The sequence below is a fragment of the Pelecanus crispus genome, chromosome 5 (assembly GCF_030463565.1).
Source record: "Pelecanus crispus isolate bPelCri1 chromosome 5, bPelCri1.pri, whole genome shotgun sequence".
In the NCBI taxonomy this organism is placed as follows: domain Eukaryota; kingdom Metazoa; phylum Chordata; class Aves; order Pelecaniformes; family Pelecanidae; genus Pelecanus; species Pelecanus crispus.
The window spans coordinates 68811183-68830981 of NC_134647.1; the positions used below are offsets into that span (position 1 = coordinate 68811183).

The 19799-nt window shown below is 38.0% G+C and overlaps 1 protein-coding gene across 1 annotated transcript in view; it reads left to right on the plus strand.

The window, feature by feature from the left end:
- The window catches only part of AGBL4 (AGBL carboxypeptidase 4), a 970183-nt gene that overhangs the window by 379103 nt on the left and 571281 nt on the right, over window positions 1-19799 (plus strand). The window contains exon 6 of the mRNA XM_075711223.1: window positions 16939-17155. Coding sequence (XP_075567338.1) covers window positions 16939-17155 — 217 coding nt within the window. The remainder of the gene's footprint in view (window positions 1-16938; window positions 17156-19799) is intronic.

The following is a 19799-nucleotide window of genomic DNA, read 5'->3' on the forward strand; positions in this document are numbered from 1 at the left end:
GTCTCATCATGCAATTGGATTATGGGGGCAACATAGAATTTACCTGCATCTGTAATCATTGTGTGGTTCTAGGACTCATTTGATTTTTTTATGCAGAAGGGGTCCTAACTCCCTCTCTTGTTCAGAGAAGAATGGCAAAGCAGAAAATGTAAACTGCTTCAAGTCAAAGCCTTTCATAAATTAAGGCTTTTATATTCTACTTCTCTGACTGGTATAGCATTTTCCTTTCTGTATGTTGTTTTGGTGTGTTTAGTGGCTACATGTGAGAGTGGTGACATTTATATGAAATGAATCTATTAAATTCTGTATAATGAATAGCATGTAACTGTACAACATATACTATTTTCTCATTTTGCCCTCCTCTGGGAGACTACGACAACATTTTGGCAAGTAGGAGTAAACAGCTTTGTGTTGGCATGCAGTAAATTAAACTGAGTAATTAAAATCAATAGTAAAACAATAGCTAGGCAGAAAGGTCATATAACACAAGAGAAAACTGTTGGGTAGCATATTGCATGAAATCAAAATAAATTTCTGAACTTTTCATTATTCTTTACATGCCTGAAACTGGTCTTAAAAGGCTTGTGAGATACAGCAAGGTATGGATAGAGATAGGATAATTCTCTGAGATGAAATAAAAATATTTAAATACTAATATACGAGTATTTGCAGGGTACAAGGCTGCCAGACACAGTGGAATATTGGAAAGATGTCTTTAGTTTTACTACCTTTATATAAACTTTAGTTTGTTTAGGTTGGCTTAGTATATTACTTAATAATACTTGCAAAAACTGAAGTCAGGTATGCCAGTCACCGGTCTCTGTCAGCGCAAGTGTCAGTTATTAGTTTTATGTTAATGTTACCCTGGTCAGCTGGCTAGCTGGTAATGTTCTGCCTTCAAGGGGAAAAAAAATGCATGGATGGTTTTGCGAGGCATTTCCAGTAGTCCTCTTGCGGCTTGGGAGGGGGAAGTGGGAGTCAAAATCTTCAGATCCAAACCAGCAATAGTGCCAAACAGAACAATGACTGAGGAATGTGACCTAACAATTTAGGGGATATGCCGAGTTTTAAGCTACACATAAGGTCTTTACTCTGATTGTGAAGTTCAAGTAAATAGATTCTGATTTTAGGATGCTGTTCCAAGTCATTGCACTTCTCTAGTGGCCATGACTTCCAAAAGGAAGCCTGCGGTAGGTTTTTGCTTTTTTTGCTGATGAAATGCGTTACGGTGGTGGATGGAAGTGGGAGGAAATCATGAGACACGACTCTGGGAAAAGTGGAGATGTAAGATGAGTCGTTTAGAAGTGTTTGTCTGGGAGAGACTGAAAAGGAATCAGAGGCATAGCTAACCTGCAACAAGTATGCTCAGTCATGAAGTGGATATGGGTTAAAGGTAACGTATTTTACAAAATGACCTGGTTGAGTTGGGAAAAGCAGAAAGCTTTAAGGCCCATGAGCTCTTCTGGCTGGACTTGTTTGCTTTTTCCAGCTCAATCTGTTGTTCTAATAGGTGATGTTACTCTGCCTTTCTTATCTCTCTTGAATTTGTCAGCTCCATTAGCTCTCTCTCAGGCAACTGTCAGAGAGAAGAGATTTTCTTGTGTCATCATTCAGGAGGTATGAAGTTTTGCATTTATAAGCCTTTCCTTAGGTCTTCATTTCTGGATTTGCAGCATTTCTCCTACCCAATTTTGAAGAGCTTACCCTGATTGTGTAAATCCTGGGACACTGTGTGGCTATAACGGCTCTCAGCTCATCAGTGGTGTTTGTGGGGTAAATGCTGAGATACAGTGCATTCATCTGACAGATCAGAGCCTTCACCAGTCAGGCACTGGACAGATAGTTGTGAAGCAAAAACACTGGGTTATTGTTGGTCTGTGCTGTTCCTGAGGTAATTTAATTTCCCTTCCAGTGTTCATAATTTCAACTTAAAACAATACTTTTTTGGTTTTTTCTCCATCCATTTATATTGTCTGGTTTGAATTTAATCCTAGTAATTTTAAAATAATAACAGTGATAGGCAGTCTTTGTACTGGCTGTCTGCGAGATAGCCATGTCTTGTCATTTAAAGCCATACTGTACTCTAATAAATGAGTGCTAGAAACTGGTTGAAAGCAGCAGCCGTGCAAACTGATCTGTCATTTAACGTTGTGTTCAGATTTGGTTTGCTTGAGTTACGAGAATGGCTTGGTCTTTTACTCCATTCGCTTGAGAACACGTGTCCACATCCTGCAGTCAGCATGGGACAAACATGAAACAGGCACTTTCATCTCCTGATGTGAGACTCCAATGATCTGGAGAGCAGGAATATTGCAGGTTCATATTATCTGCATTAGCATTACTGTGTATGGAACATGTATTATATCTGCTGTAAATGGTTTAACTAGCCAGGCCCTCATGGTTAATGAACATCAAGTTTAATGTTTCTGAGACAGAGATTCAGAAACGAATACGGCCATGATGACATCCAGTTGAAAATGCTATGACACATAATATGTCATATTTGTTCCTAGTTATAATCCAGGTAAATATATTTAAAGAGCTTCTCTTTTGTTTACATTTTCGTTTTTAGAGGTGTGGAACTTAAAATAATACATATATATGTTTTTATATATATAAATAGTGTATGAAATTACATAGAAATAATTTTTGTTCTTCTGTTTTCATACGTTTTAATGTAGTATGTGGGCTTCCTTTTTTAAAGTTAGCTGTTAGCTCTTAAGACCTTTCAGTATATACTTTTTCCCGTGCTTGAATTTTTATAGTCATTAATGGAATAGGAAATGGCATCTACCTTCCTGTCTGCTACGGCTTAATCCTAATTTATGAATCTTATTTAAAACTGTGGTTCACGTTCAGCAGGACTGTGCATCTGCTTAAAGCTAAGCTAATGTACAACTGTAGGCAAAATGAGATTGATGCAAAGTCCTCTACAAACATTTCAAACCATTCTTTAACAGTATGCTAAGTAATAGCTTGATGTAATTTTTTTAATTAAGTGCATGTGTATGTGTATCAAATTTTCCCTGTTATTACAGTGAAAATACCTTACCTTTTATCGTACTTCAGTATTACATGGCTAAATTTCCTAAAATGCTAGCCATAATAGCTAACGCAAACATGTACATATATATGTAACACCTCAGTACATTCTTGTCCCATTTAAAGACCAGAGGGACAATGTTTGATACATGGTATAGCCTGAAAAAGCAACAGACATGAAATTGTGACTCCTGCTTGAAAGCCTTTAAATATTTAAGGTTATTACAACCTACATCTTCACCATTTGTATGTTTAACTTGATAGCTGTATAAATTATATGTCAAGTACTCTTACAAACATTTCCTACAAGTGTATTGACAAATGTCCTATCATTCTCCTGGAAATACACAGTATGTGGAGCATTTTGAAGACAATTTGCTTATAAAACTTTTTGTATCCCATATGTTACTTTCTCTTACTGGCACCTGCTTTTTTATTTATTTAAGCATGAATATTACTGCTTCTTGACACTATGTGGAAGATTTTTAATTTTTTTTTTCAATACCTCAGTCTTATTGTAGTATAGACTCTTATTTTTAACATGAGTGCCAGTCCCACAAAACCATACTTGTCTAAAATGGAAGTTAGTACTGGGGCCAAACCTACAGAAATGTGAAACAGATGAGTTCTTGAGACACATCTAAAATAACCCTCTGGAAACCTTACCTCAAATAAAAGCAAAATGCTGTGACAGTCCTACTGGCTTCTCTGTAGGTTAATATTTTGCATGCAGGCTGGTCTAACATGTTGATGGTAATAGTAAAAGCCTGAAAAAAACTGAGGAACATTACTGCTACCTACTAATATTTCATTTGCAAAACAGAAAGACAAAGCTGATAGAACTGATAGTATTTTGTTTTACATAGGGTTTTCACTGAAGCCTTCTGTGTATGACTTGATATTTGAATTACATTTTAGAGTTGTTAGTGTTTATCAGTGCAGAGGAAACATTGAGAAACACAGAAGGCTGTCCCAACATCTCGGGATATTTTCTGTATTTCCTTTTCTTAATCTTGTCATTAGAGACTGTGACCTAAGACTCTCTTTTAGGGCTTAGTCTGCCCACTTTTCCCTCATCTGAAGCCTTATGGCAACACGCTTATTCCACAGTATAAGGAATATGTGATTATGGGCCTGGACTAGCAACTAGTGAAGCATCTGCTTAGATAATCTCATTGATTAGACTCTGGAAATGCAAACATTTGAACAGTGATTTTAAGAGTAACCTCTCTGGAGGCTTACAGCATGTGCCTAGAAATCATTGAAGGCATAGGTTTTACAAGTGCATATATATCACCTGGAGCTCAAACTACCTGCTATAAATCTCCACACCTCTTCCCAGAGTATGCTGTAGTTTTGGTTCAGAGAATCTTTGAGGGGCAAAAAGGGGGAAGGGTCTCCTATTGTTTACATTGATTACTTTCCCAAGAGCACAGAAAAAATACTTTTGTTGGCAAGATGTAATATTCTGCATTGCACTAGTGATCACTGACTTGTATATGGTGAGTCATGTTGCATTTACAGTTCATACCATACTCTCATGGTGTATCAGCCTCCTTGCTGACCTGTGAGCAGTGTGTACATTTTCTCACTACGTTTTATAACAGTGTAAAGAGGAAGGAAAGTGTCTAGAACTTTGTCATTACCTTTAGCAGCAAAAGAATGTGAAGAGCGGTTCAAGGCTAACTAAAACTTTGTGTAATTTAACAAAATGTATCCTACATTTCCCTTCCCCTGACCATCATGTCTAGTTATATTGCAGAAGAGGGTAAAGGAGGTAATGCTCTTGTAGTCTAAACAAACTCAGCACAGTGAAATGGGACAGTACTTTAAAATTCTATGATACGCATAAGGATTGCAGTTGCTCCATTTTGTGACACTGACTGTTCAGGTAGAGAAAAAAAAAAAACCAACAAACCACAGACTTTTTCTAAAATGAATCTTTTTTTAAAGGGCTATCAAGAAAAATGATGCTGCAATGATTATTGTGAAAAATTGGAGTGGCCTGGTTGATATCACGCATAGAGTTTGGAAAAACAAGATTAGTGCAACACATACCATTTTTCATTTTCTCCTGTCTTCAACAGTACCAACCATTGCAGCATCTCATTTTTTTAACTTTGTGTTTAGGATGAGAAATCCCATGTGTGTACAATTGCTTCTGGCTGCCTGGTCCCTCTGCTCCTAGCTTTCCCTCTGCCTGCATGTTTCCATGTATACTGTAAATAAGAAGTGACCAAGAGAGCAAGATACTTAGTCTCTTCTTAGATCAATACTATTCTGTGGGTCAGCAACTAGGAATGTTTGAAAAGAGAGAAGGAGGGAATTGTGTTTTATTTCCCCTGTTGACTGAAGTCAACACCTTTGCATTGGGTTAATCTCTACTACCTAGGGAAGAAAACCTGTGTGGGTTATTTCTGAACCAGTTCCAGCTGGCCAAAAGACCACTGTGAATAAGATAGCAAAGAATTTAAGTAACAAGAAAATCTTAGACTTTTTTTTCCCCCTCATTAAAATAAGAATTTTAATGCGGCCATCTACGTGTTTTCTTCTTGGAGCTGGGCTCAGTGGGGAGAGGGATTGAGATCAGCATGTTTTGGAGCTCAGAGGGCCAGGGTGTATGCAGAGCTGTAGCTCTTGGTCTGTGAGCCAGAGCATTGAAGTCCTGTTGCACACGTGCATTCACTTCCGTCTTTCAAGAGAGGGGCTTGCCATATTTGTTGTTCCCCTTATAGCTAAGAAAACTGATACTTTTCCTTCCAGGCTTCTCTTTTTCCCCCCCTCTGTGTTTAATATGATAGCTCTGAGTGATGACTCTGAAAGGGATAAATGAAGGGCACAAAAGGCAGGTCTGCATAGCACAATGCAGGTTTAGCCCTGGAAATGCAGTATTGCCATTGCTAACAACAGGCCGCATGCTGGTATGGGCAATAAATGGGAGATCTACAGACTCTCCCTGTAGCAGGAGAAATGCAAGCATGCTTGGACATAGTTATTCTGTGACACCCTCAAGAATAGGGGGATGTTATAAAGCAGTTTTTTAACAGAGGAAGTGGAAGGAGGGAATATGAAGGAGCTCATGGAGGAGAATGGAGGATAAAACTTGCGTATGTGCAAGATGTGTAGCCTGGGGAAAAAATAAAAAGTTTTCAATGCTGAATTTAAATTATTTGCCCTCACATTGTCGCATCTTGTACATGTTTTAAAATTATGTGCTTCCATGCAAAGAAGTCAGGTGGTTCTACATCATAAATCAGTCTTTATAGCAAACAAGGTTCTGGGGGTACCAATCTTAGACCTGTTCTTTTCTGGGAATAAAGATGAGGCACTATCAGAGATTGAGAAGATGGGGCAAATTGATTAATTAAAAAGCAGTAAATCATCAACCCCACATGATTTATGTATAAAAGAATTCTGAAGAAGCTTAGAAATGAATTAACTGAACTGCTAACAAAGATATGCACTCTCATTAAAACCAAGCTCTGTTCCAGAGGGTTGGCAAGTATCTGGGGTTTATCCTATATTTAGACCAGTAAGCATTACATCTGCACATTGCAAATGGTCGAAACAGGAATTTAAAAGGGAATAATAAAACACCTGGAAGATCATGATGTGAGAGACTTTAATGAGAACAGCTTCAGCAAAGAAAAATCATGTCTCACTACATCGCTTAGAACTGTGAATGTGCCCGTAAAAAGAAATAGGAATGGCCATACCGGATCAGACCAAAAATCCCTCTAGCCCAGCACCTGCCTCTGACAGTGCCCGGTCACATCCACATCGGAAAGAGAGGAGAATAAAAAGGATAAGACAACCCTTTTTCCCTGGATTTGATTGACAGCAACAAGGGCCAGGTTTGAATTTAAGCGGGTCACTGCAAACATGCTGACATCATCCCTTTCCCAGAAACAAGTCCTGAGCTTACTGGTGCTCAGAGAATTTTCCCCACTCACAAGAAGGAATTAGATGGTAGAATAAACAATGTTTTCATAAAAATAGAAAAGAGAAGTCTGACAAGCTAGATGCTCAGATATAACCAATAACCAATACCTGAGGTATAATCACAACAATTGTCTTTTCATCCAGCAAGGCCACTAGGTTGTTTTCACCTAGTTTCATTCACAGTTTGAAATTAGCACGTATTGCCGGGTAGCGAAGCCAAACTGAGGTTATGCTAACCTGTTGTGATGCATTCTTCACTCCTCCAGCCATATGTTTCCCTGCTAGCCACATGTAGTGCTTCTGCTAGCCACAACTCCAGGTGCTCTGCAGTCTGGGGCGCTCTCACCCACCATTCCCATTAGCTCCCACCCCTCTGCTGACAGGTTTTGTTGTTTCAGCCCTTGGAAGGGTAAGCACAGTGCTGAGAACCAGGCACAGGCTCTCAGTTCATAGGAAAGGCTTAAGCAGGTTTTGATACTCACACATCTTGCAAAAGGCTTTACAAATATTTTTTTTTCCTTTTCTTTTGTTTAAGGTGTAACCTTTGTACTTTGGTGCTAAATGCTCTTCCTGGTTTGACTCTCTTGGACAGAGTTAGTTGGCCTAGACTTCCCTACGGTTTCTCCACATCATGAAGTAACTCCCTTTGCAACAGTAATGTCCTTCAAAAAGATAATTGCAATATGTGCCAAAGGAAGGTGTTTCTGGTTTGCCCACCAGGCTTTTCTGTTTATCTCTCTTTGATTCCATCAAATGCCAAGGTGTCTTTTCCCCTTGGGAATTCCTGGGATGTTTTCTCACCTTTAGGTTTCAGCTACCAGGCTTATGAGGACAGCTGCCTGACATAATATATTTTGACTTTTTAAAAGCTTGTGACAAAGTCTGTCACAAGACACTGCTACAAAGGCTAAGTAGTCACATATGGTGACAGGGCAAGTATCATCATAGATCAAAAATGGACAAGGAAAGAAAAAGGCAGAAGGCTAAGTGGTCAGTTTTCATCACAGTAAAAGGCTAGCAGCTGCGTTCCTTAAAGTTACCTATCAGGTCATATGCTAAATATATTTATTAATGATCTGGGAGAGAGGTGAAGGATTAGGTGGTAACACAAATGATGTAATTACTTAAGTAATTTAAGCCTGTAGCACAGTCTTAGAAACTTCTGAGTGATCTAAACAAGTTACTCAAGATAGATAAAGAAGGTTCAGTCCTGATAAATGAGAAGTTAATGTGTGGAGGAGACCACACAAAAATCTTATCCTCTAACTGAAAGGAAAAAACCTGAACATTGCTGTTGGCAGTTCCATAACAGAAGCCGTTTGAGATGCTGTTACGGTAGAAAAAGTGAACAAGGTGCTAGAAGGCGTAAAAAATGGGACATTAAAAATGAATTACTGAACTCAGTCTTCATTGCGTGGAGACAGAGGATAGGATAAAGCATAATATTATGGGTAAGTTTGCCCAGCTAACAAAGTCTGATCCATGATGACAATTTCCTGTTCTCTTTTGTCTTTATCCTGCTCATACATCATCTGCTATCAGAGATGCTCTGATCTTTATCAGGAATAATATACGTTGCGAAGGCTAAGGCTTCCAGAGGGTTTCAGATCTTACTAAGGACAGCTCAGTATCAACCAAGCTACAATTGGTAAAAAACTATTTCATGTCCATTCGCCTTCCTTTGGTTGTTAGCTAAAATTCACATCAAAATGACATAAATTAACAATCTCAACTTCATATTTAGACTGTGAAATCATCAACATTTTAAGCATGGATTTTAGAATTCAGATGGTACTGAAATAATTCCTCAAGTTGGGGCTCTTATGGGACATATAAATTATTCTTGCATAGAGGAGAAGTCACCTGAGACTAACCTAAATGAAGTTAACATAGATTTTAAAAATTATTCTTGCAGAAGAACGGGGAGTGGTGGGAATAGATGAACAGATGGGAAAGGGAGAAGAGGAGAGTGAAGAAAAGGCTAATTAGGTAATTGAGGCTAAGAGGCTATTAGAGCTGACCCAGTGGTCTACTGGTAGTGCAGTTCAGGGACTTGAATTTGGGATTGAGGTTGGTCCCTCATTCCCAGGCCAACACGTGCTCCAAACATTGCATGGACTCAGTTTTATAGCCTGTATGATCCTTTAAGTATGTGTTTTCCAGTCAACATAATCTGGAGGGATTGTATGTCAGATTATAGTGGAAGCAGGAAAGAATAATGGAGTAAAATGCTTTATTTGGATGTGAAGACACTAAAATACTATGCTAAATGGGTAAAATTTTTGGTGAAATTCTTTGGAATTCCACTGAACTGGCTGTTGGAGAAAAATCTGATTGAAATAAATGTATTTTGAAGAGATTCTAAATAGGAATAAACTATTCCTTACTGAGCAGCCTTTCCTAAAATTTGTCCAGTACATGATTCTCTGAAGTGTTTTTTTGTTGTTTTGGGGTTTTTTTTTGTTTGTTTGGTTGGTTTTTTTAACAGATAGTAGATAAGGGAAAGGCCTAAAAGGTCACTTATTTTAAGTCATTCAATTACTTTGTTTCTGGCCAATTTGAAGCTGGTATGCTTGTGGTGTGCCAGTCTTGGCTCCTTCTTTCAGTCTCCTAGCCCATCTTCCTTTCTGATCCAGTCAGTGATATGCTTTCTTCTGTTTTTTATATGCTTATATTCTCCCTGATGTCAGTATATTCAAACTGTCTTCTGGAGTTGTCAGTAGACTTGCTCTTTTATAGCCAGAGAGTCTGGTATAGGTCAAAGCTGGGACAAGCATTGCTATGTGGTTTTCAGATTTATATGTTGAGGTGGAGCATTTCTTGTCCTCACCTTTTTCAGTACAACATTATTCATGCTGACTTAATTCTTCTGAATCTCTCCGCTTCTGTAACAGTATTTGTGGCTTTCTCAATCACTTCTGAAAAAGTTTGGAACTTCAGTAGTGCAGTGTTCTGAGATGATGTTTCTTCCCTCTTTCCTTACTTTACTCAGTGCTTATTATCACAAATTCTCATTTGTCAATTTAAGTTTTTTTTTTTTTTTAAATTAACCCTGTGTTTGTTTTTTTTCCCCCACTAGCTGCATTTCATGACAAAATGCTGGCTCCTGCATCCTTCTCTTGCATTCATGACATCTTCAGAGGATCAAAATGCATGTATGGCTAACTTTACTGTTTTCTTTTCTTGTTCCAGTATTTTTGTGGAAGGTCAGCTTTTCTCCCTCTCTTTCTACTTTCCTTTATAAGCACTACATAGAGATATTGCTATTGAAGCAATACATGGCTGGAACACCTGTGGTCAGTAGGCAAATCATATTTCGACAGCAGAAAAAATCAGCACCATTCATTATCCCTGCAGTTTAAAAGAGAGTTTCTGTAGAATAATTGCAGTATTGGAACTGCTGCTTCAGAGGAAAGTCACTGTACTTTGAGATTTAGCAACTGGACAGAATAAAGAAAAGATGGAGGAGGGAGTATAGCTTTGGTTATAATGGTAGGCAGGAGGGAGAAAAGAAGGTAAATTGGCTGGTTGTCCACTGGAGACCCCACTTGTACCTGCTGCTGGCAAAAGATTTGGGATTTTGCTATCAGCTGACAGCTCCCCTAAGACATATTAAAGTGTTTTGTTAAAAGAGGGCACTGTGCGAAATCTGGACCTCCGTGAACATGTATGTTTAGGGGAGATAGATGAGTGATGAGTGGTGGACAACACTGAAGGAAACCTCCTCCCAGAAAACCATACTGAGGTTTGGAGAGCCTGAAACAAGACTTCTCTTCATTTTGGGGATGCAGTGTTGCCCTGTCTTCTGTGAAGCTGCTTAAAAAGTAATTCAGTCATTTTAAAAATTTTTTCTTGCCAGCTTATAATTTAGCAGCCTTCCCCTTCATAATGTTACGCTTATTCTGGTGAATCAAAGGAGGATAATGATTTCATTTCTGCCAGCAGAACCCAGGGGCAGGTTTTCAGCATTGCTTTATATCTCATAATCATGCTCTGCTAGGAGGGACCCTTCCATACCACTTCACTATGCTTCCCACATGGTACACCCTTTCCTACAGCATTTCTTGTCACTTTTAGGAGTAATGACTTCCACTGGTTCTGTCTGGTTTTAGGTAGAATGGTTTCATTATGTTTTTGTTATTGGTATTATTGTAGGACCTAGAAGAGTGGCCTGTTGACAAGGACCATATTTCTGTAAGGTATTTTGCAAACACAGGACAAAGGACATTTCCCACTGCTATTTTCTATTTATTGTTTCTCCTCACCACCGAATTTTCCTTGTCAGAACACTGCACTGTGTGTAAGATACAGTTTTGTTAAAAACCTTTCTTAACAAGTTCCCCCTGAGTGTATCCAAGCATGTATGAAAGGTGGGGTATTATAACATTTGCTCACACGAATCTGTTTCTAGGTTTTGCCTTTCAAGTTCTAAAAAAATAATAATAATAATGTACTTTTGGGATATTTTTGCTATCTTAGTATCAGATGTTAGGACTAATTTGCCTGCTGTGCAGTTCTCATAAAGAAAAAAGTAGGCCAGGTTAGACTAGCACTGGTGCAGCTACCCAGTACTGATGAAGTTTTGTCATGTTTATTAGAAACAATTAAAATGCAGAAATTCTCCAAAAAAAGAGCATTATTTGTACAGTTCACTATTATTTGAATTCCCTAGCAATCTTTATAGAGGTTGCTTAACTATTTCAGTTAACATTAACCCTTAGAAGCTGTATGTTTAATGTGTAGATTTCCCGATTTTTATGGAAGTCATTGAATTACACAATATTTTGATTTTAGTACTTAAGAAGAAGAAACCAGGTATTGGTAGAGGTGGAAAACCTTGAGGTGTATAGTAGACTGCTAAAAATGATAAAAATATCTGGAGAACATTCTAATACATATTAGCAAGAATAAAAGCAGGACTTATTTTGCAGTGTCTGAAACCGAGTTAGCTGTGCCAGAACCTGTTCAGTTATCTGTAAACAATATTTAACACCATCTGACATATTCACTGTCACTCCATGCTCTGTGAATCAAATATAAAATTATGTGCAAGAAAAAACCCTATAAACTTATTTTGTCACAAGTAAGCTAGGAATCTTGAAGATGGTCAGCTCCACTTGTCAACAAGAATAAGCAAGAAGAAAAATAATGGCTTAGACTAACAGAGGAACAAGTCAGGAAGGCCTTCAATTTGAAAGGGCTGCCTCCCAGAAAAGGAGTTTGCAGTGCATGATTAACTTCCTTATGTTTTCTCCAGAATTTGTTGGATTTCTTGCAGTTAATAAATAGGGATATCCAGCTTTAAGAATAAAATTTGAACACTCAGAAGGAGTAGCTAGATCTAGTATTCTGGGTAGTGTCAATAAATACCTGAAAGTTATTTTCCAAAGTTGGATCAGAATCAGGTTTTGTGCGTCAAAAGTCTTTAAAATTCAGGCATAATTTCCTCTGAGAGTGTGACTCAGGCCTACCCCTTTGAATTTTATATGCAAGCTTGGAAATTTGTAAAATTGTTCAGTTGTATCCCTCCATCTGCAAATTGATGGCAATTGAAAATGATCACCACAGTGTGTCACCACAGCTAACACTACATTGCAATCAGATTCACTTGAGCATTTCTCTACAAGTCAGATCACTTAATTTTTCTTTTGGCCATTGATCTTTTGCAGCACCTGCAGCTTTTTGTTTTTCCTCCAAAGATCATCATTTTACTTTGAAGTCTACTGACTGTGATATGTCTAACCCAGTCCTGTAGAGGCAAGGAACTGAATAATTACTTCATCAGTGCCATATTAAAAGCATCCAACGACTGTTTAAGCTGCTCATTAAAGTCATTGGGAATTTGGCTGGGCAAGAGATCCCTGCTTTGGTCATGCAACAGGGGGGGAAAGCACTCCAAAGATTGTTATTTTCTAATTCTTTGTGTTGTGGTACCACAAAAGGATTTGATTAGCACCCTTATGTGCTTAAAAATTAAAGAACAGATGCCGCACATCAGCACCCCCGCCACCCTTCAGTGTTTGTTCCCCAAAGTCTTGATTAACTCCCAATTTTCAAAGGGAAATAAGGTAGCAGAGAAAGAAAAAGCAGAACAGATAATAAAGTTTGCCTTTAAGATCAAAATTATTGGAGTTGAAATTAAAATTATGTTCAAAATAGAAGTAGTTAGGATAACATTTTCAAAGCTCAGTTATGTGTAATACCCCTCACTGCCTGTTGTCGTAGCAAAGAGTAAAATCCTGGTGCCTCTGAAGTTATCAGGTTTTTGAGACTGAACGAGGGCTCCAATTTTTTTTTTTTTTTTTTTTTTGTAAACTGACAAATTTGATCTTATTGCATGCTAGCAAAACAGAGTAAATATCCCGACTCCAGACTGCAATGTAGCAAACATATAGGAACAGACAAGCACATGTACATTCACGCTTGGAGTAAGAAATCTGCTGGGTTGGCACTGCTACCTTGTCGGATAGGAGGAGAAGACACTCAAATCCACTGGCTCAAACCTTTCACCGGCACTGGACTATGAAAGTCAAAATAGAGAGAAAATCTTCATTTCTGTGCTTCCTTCTTCCTTTGACAGAAAGAATTTTGCATTTATCTTTAAGACTAGGCAGTCTGAATTTGTTTCAAAATGATGTAAAATACCAAGCTTCATTTCTGTAAATATATTTCTACAAACAGACTGGAAATGAGTTGCTTGCATATTATACTCTGTGGCTGTACTTAGAATTGGGGTGGTTCTCCTTTAAATAACCATTCGGAAGCACTGAAATCCAGGCGGTTGCGTATCAATTAGCAGGGTGCATTTCTTAGTGTGAGCTGCCTGGAAATGCAAAATGACAAATCTGAGCATTAAGCTTTCTACCATCATTTTGCTTTCCTACCTCTAACTACAAATCAGCTTCATTGTGACTTACACTGTAAGAAGTTGGTGCATTTCTGCAGATCCGTGATAAGATATTTTTCTCTAGTAAGAAATGCAGTTAGACTCTGTATTCTGAATCTGTCCCTGCCAGGCCCTAGATGCATTAGTATTCCACTGGCAGCTGCCTGTAGGTAGGAATATTGTTTTTGTCCATAACCAGAGGGAACAATCAGACTAAGCCGTTCCCCGGCTATAAACCAGCCAAAGTAATTGGGTTTAATTTTAATTTTTGTAATAGCTTTAAATTAATAGGAGCAGCTGCTGCCACAGTGTGTGGGTGTCCTTTTCCAGAAGGCATAGAACAAAAAAGGGAAAGAGTAAACAATAGTGCGTCTAGGACACAAAGGTTAATTCAAGAACTGAGCAATGTCTTTTCGTTATCAAAAACTCAGTTGGTGATATCTAGCACTGTGTCTCTTTTCTTTCTTTTTCTTCCCTTTTTTTCTTTTTTTTTCCTTTAATTCCCTGATAAGATCTCAATCTGATTAGGCTCCTGTGTGTAAGCTGTGTTGTTGGTATCTAAACACTAACTCTCTTTCTCTATATGACTCACAAATAGATTAGCAGTGACAAAGTGCTAGGAGAGATAAAAATAGATTAGCAGTGACAGGAGTACTATTATAATTATTTTTGGAAGATATGGTTTGAATTAAGAGTTTGGGCACTTTCTGCCCTGAGAGGGTGAATTTAAACCTAGGAACTGAGGATGGTTTCTGCTGTTGTGTCAGACACCAGATAGTGAAATGTCAATACCAGATGTCCTAGAAATCAAGATTAGCCATAATAGCCAAATGCAGCCATAAAGTGATGTGTCAAAGTGGATAATAAAACAGATGCTTAGCTTCTATAATGAAGGGGAAAGGGAATGAAATATCAAAAGTGCCTTTAATACATTAACAAAGTTGTCTTCAACTTGCTTAAAAGTAGAAAGTTATTGAACCAAGGAGAACTATGTGCCATTTAAACATTAACTATCAGCAGATGAATTTCAATTAGCATTAGCCTTTCTAAAATCCTGACTTTCCTCCTATTGGTCTCATTTTACATGAAATTTTTATAGCATAAAGTGAGGCTTGTCCTTTATTATTTCTCCCATGCTAATTTGGAAACAAATAAAGTTCAACAACTCAGCAACATACTGTTTAAACTTGCATTACGGTTTGAGAACTGGGAGCTAGAATACATTTAGCCACTGCCATATCATCTGCTTGATTTGAGATCAAATGAGGGATGTCCTATAGCACTCCAGAGTAAGGGCAAATGATAGAAATATGTTAAGATACTGGAGAACCCTATTAGGTTAGTGTACTGCATGCAGACGGCTGGTGGCATTTTTCCCCTACTGATACTTTTTAAAAAAATGAAAAGAACTGTTTTTCTTTCCTTCATATTTGTGGCTTAAAAATAATTTTTAGATCTTAGTGATAAGCAAGTGTCTTATTTAACCAAAAATGCTGAAGTAAATTCTTGAAGCCGTGAATGTTCAAGAACCAGGGCAATAAAAGGGGCAAATAAATTCTTATTTCAAGTCTAATTAACTGCATCACTGGCTCTTTATTGTACTTTTTCAAGAACATCTCAATTCCTTTCTGTTTCTCTTTGTAGCTCCTGAGTCTTGCTGATCAGACTCCTTAACTGCTGCTAACTGGCAAACATGTACTTCTGCATAATGAGAGGGTTTTGTCCTCTCTTTCATATTAGCAATGAAAGGCCAAAACTGATGCTCTGCAGAAGACCAGCTTCTCGGAACTATTACAAAGAGGCACATTACTACTGCTATGTCTGTAAATCTTATTATGTTTTCCCTCACTATGATCCTGGTTTAGTGGAGATCTGCTCCAATCGTTAGATGAGACCTGTTTATAATGTTGTGTAATTGAATCAGTTAGAGTCTGCAGGACCATAGTGTTTTGTTGCCAAACATGACTGGTAAGTTAGTTACATCAAATTACAAGTGTGTGGCATGACTAGAGAATCTTCTGTTTACATAAAGCTAGGAAATCCATCTATGACTTGAAGAAAGAGTACAAACAGAAATATTGTACACCTCTAGTCCATAGAACAAGTGTTTGACCCACCTCTGAAATATTACTCATTTCTGTTGAGAAATAACAGGCTAATTGAAGTTGGGTGAAAGATGTCAGGCAGACATTTGTTTTTCCTTAAACAGATACCAGCTTGATAACAATGACATAAATGTCTCTATTATAATTATTTACCATCATGTATATTCATTTTTATCTTGTCAGCACTATAAGCCAGAACTCTCGAGGAGGGCAGAAATCCAATTTGGAACAGGACCAAATACTGTTTTCTCCCTTGCTTTCTAATTTAGCACCAGGTTATTTTCCATACCTGAAGTTTTTTGTTTGGGTTTTGGGTTTGTTTTTTTTTTTCACCTCAAGAATTTATCTTTTCCTCCATTCATTGGCTAGGTGTTGATATATTCCCTGACTATTAAGGATAATAAAAACATAAAGATGTCCTGAATTTCGGTAACAGTTCCGTCAATGTTGCCTTATACTGACATTCCTTTGTTAATTATGCCTCGCCTCTGTGCTGGTGAATTAGGCCTGGATGAAAGGAAGTAGCCACAGTCCAGCCAGAGGTTTGACTGAAGCCAGTGTAGTGGTATGAGACTGCAGCACCTAGACAGCAAAGTAGAAGATAGTTTAACTGCCTGTGCATCCTTTTTACTTCTTGGGAGTGTGTTTCTCTGGTTGTATGATGCTCTCCCTTGCTATGGTGTCCCTGCCAGCCTGGGCACCTGGAGACATCTACAGTCCTTGTGGCGACCGGTGCACCAGCACAGTAGCTGTGCTGTGCATGGGCCCCTGGTGTGGATGTTGTCTGCATGAGTGCTCCAAAATGCAGGCTCTGGGATCTGCTCTCCAGTTCCTGAGCTGTTCAAGCTGTTACATTTCATTTGCTTAAGAGGCAATTTGAATCTCACATAGCCTTTTTGTTCACATTTCCTATGTCAATATATATGTATGTCAATGTATATATATGTTGGTTTTGTTTTTTAGGCAAAGAATACCCTCTAAAAATGTGTATTACTATCGCTGCCCAGACCACAGGAAGAACTATGTCATGTCATTTGCGTTTTGCTTTGACCGAGAGGATGACACTTATCAATTTGCTTACTGCTACCCCTACACCTATACTCGCCTTCAGCACTATCTTGACAACTTACAAAGGAGGAACATGGACTACTTTTGCAGAGAATTGCTAGGACTCAGTGTGGTAAGTAATAGGCATGCTTGCCAACTAGCAGGCTTCATTATGAATGTCTACCCTTAAATGTTTATAGACTATAATTCATCACCCCTGCTAAAGTACACACATGCACATACTTGTTTTACGTTTACATATCAATGACCATGAGGTAGTAGTGTACCTGCATGGTGAAGTATAGATAAATGCTAATTTAATTTCACATAAAATAATTCCTTTGTGGTATGCAAGGCAATGCTAGATTCCCATGTAGGATTAATTCACTTCTAAAGACATTAAAAGATGAAACTGAAACAGCTTTATTGAAGAAATGTGATTTTTAGAGTACTCTGTCCATTTGTCTTTCTGGAAGTGCTTTTCTGTTCAGAAGAAAATATGTGTCTTTGGAACTAGAGTATAGCTTTTCTTGGTAAAATAAGGCAAAACATACACAAACTACCTATTTTATTTACTCTTAAAATGTCTGCTTTGGTGATTTGAAATTAAAAGGGGTTTAGTGGTCTCAGTATAGATCCTAGTGGCCATGTGAAAATGAAATGTGATAGCTCTTCTGGTGCAGGAAGAAGGATTAATGGTAAGGCTGAACTTCTGCTGGCTTTGCCATAACCTTTCTCTGAAATGTTGCCTGTTCTGAGGATTTGGAAAGTATGACTCAGCCATTCCCATATCAACTTAGAAATCATCAGAATAAAAAATAATAGCTGTAATCTTGGGTTGTTTTTTTTCCTTTTACGTTCTCAGACTTTATAGTGCACTTGTCCCACATTCTTAATCTTTTCTCTGAGTTTTGATTTGCTCTAAACTTGTAGTGTGTGTGTGTCAGAAAAAGAAAGCTGCAATTCCTATGAAGGCTGCTGATCCCAGCAGCTGAGGCTTTAAAAAGAATCCCAGTATATATTGTGAAAATCAGAATGAAATCATATGTATAGCCTGCACTGGAATAAATAAAAGCCTTCCAGCATTAGGGCAGGCCATTGAGATCCCTATGGTGGCATAAAACTTGGAGGAAAAAATTAACTTATGGAGAAGAGTAAAAACAGAATTAACAAAAGAAAGCGTTTTTTAACCCTTTTGTCAGTTAAGTACAGTTCTTGTTCTAAAGATGACTATTTCATATTCCTGAACTGGTATTAATTATTAATCATTCCAATTAGGGGACAAACAATTATAAGGGAAAGGGGTATTAAAAACCAGAAAAATAAAATCTTCAGAGGGTGGGAGGAAAGAGCACTATAATTTTAATGTGTGTAGGGTTTTAATTATTAATCTTAAAGGACAGAGCTGTCATTAATTCTATAATGAAACTGAATTTGTTTCCTTTCACTCTGAAAATAGTGTATAAACAGTCGCATCTGCATATTCATCAAGCCCCTGATCTGACTGATTAAAATACTGAGATAGAAGGATTTGTCTTTTATCTGCATTTTGACAGACAGAGCTATACTCTTAAATCTTGTTAACATTGTGTTACCAGTAGTTGCTAAATATTATTTTTCATATTTCAGTAAACTAAACAAACAGATGCCATTCAAAATGTGGCAGGAAATGTGCTGTGTATAAGTCCTGATTTTATATCTATATGTACACACACAGTATGTTTTGCAGAAATTGATATGGTAACATTTTGCAGCTCACCATGCTGATCTGTATAAAAAGCTTCTGAATCAGGCTCATGCTGTAATCTTTGTAAGTAACATTACAGTCTCAGAGCATTTCTGGCTTTTCTCCACACACAACTGTCCTAGAACAGCTTGGTAATTTAATGTCTTTGCTGAGCTTGAATAGACAATTTCCATAAGTTCGCTGCGAGTTAAATATTTTAACACAGAGCTTTGTTGCTATCATACATCTTTAAATGGTGAAAAACAGGATCCTTCAGTCTTCACTGCACAGTGCTTCATCAAAGCAGAAGCTGGCTGTACTTTAGAGAATTGCGTGCCACGTAGGATAGATTTAGAGCTAAGAAAGCGAGCTCTGTCCCTGCTCTGGCCCCTTATGTAAGAGAAGAGGAATCAGATTGGCATAATAAGAGACCCTTAAAAGTTCTATTCCTGGCAAAGGGACGATACCCCTCGTAGCACGTGGCGAAAGGTAACTTAAAGATGCCATCTGAGGACAAACTCTGAAATCCTCATGCTGGGCACGGGGCTGAAGCAGGGCAGCATGTCGGGGGAAGGCTGCGGCATATCTGTCGAACTGCCATGTAGCCACCGATGCACTCTGGTTCATTCCAGGGGAATTTTACAGCTCCCTGCAGGAGTTTGTGATTGTGAGGATGGAGAATGTTTTGAAACAATTTCACTTCTCCTGGATTATGAAGTTTTGAACTGTGCCTCTTGGAGACAACAGAATCTCACCACAGATCTTTGGGTTTTTTTATTTTTCTTTGTCATGGAACAGTAAAATGCAAGTCACAAGAAACCATGCTTAGATGATTACTCCTGAAGGCTTTCTGAGTGCACATTTTGCTGCATGTAATGTTTTCAAGGCAATCTAATTTCTAATCTAATTTCATATTTTCTCTAAAGAAAGTACTATGCCTCCATTAACTCCTTAAATACTTTCATTAATTCTATGAAAATTGAAAGTGAAATATCAGTATGGGACATGTAATTGTCATTAGGATGCAGAATGGCAAAGTGGTTCAGAGCCA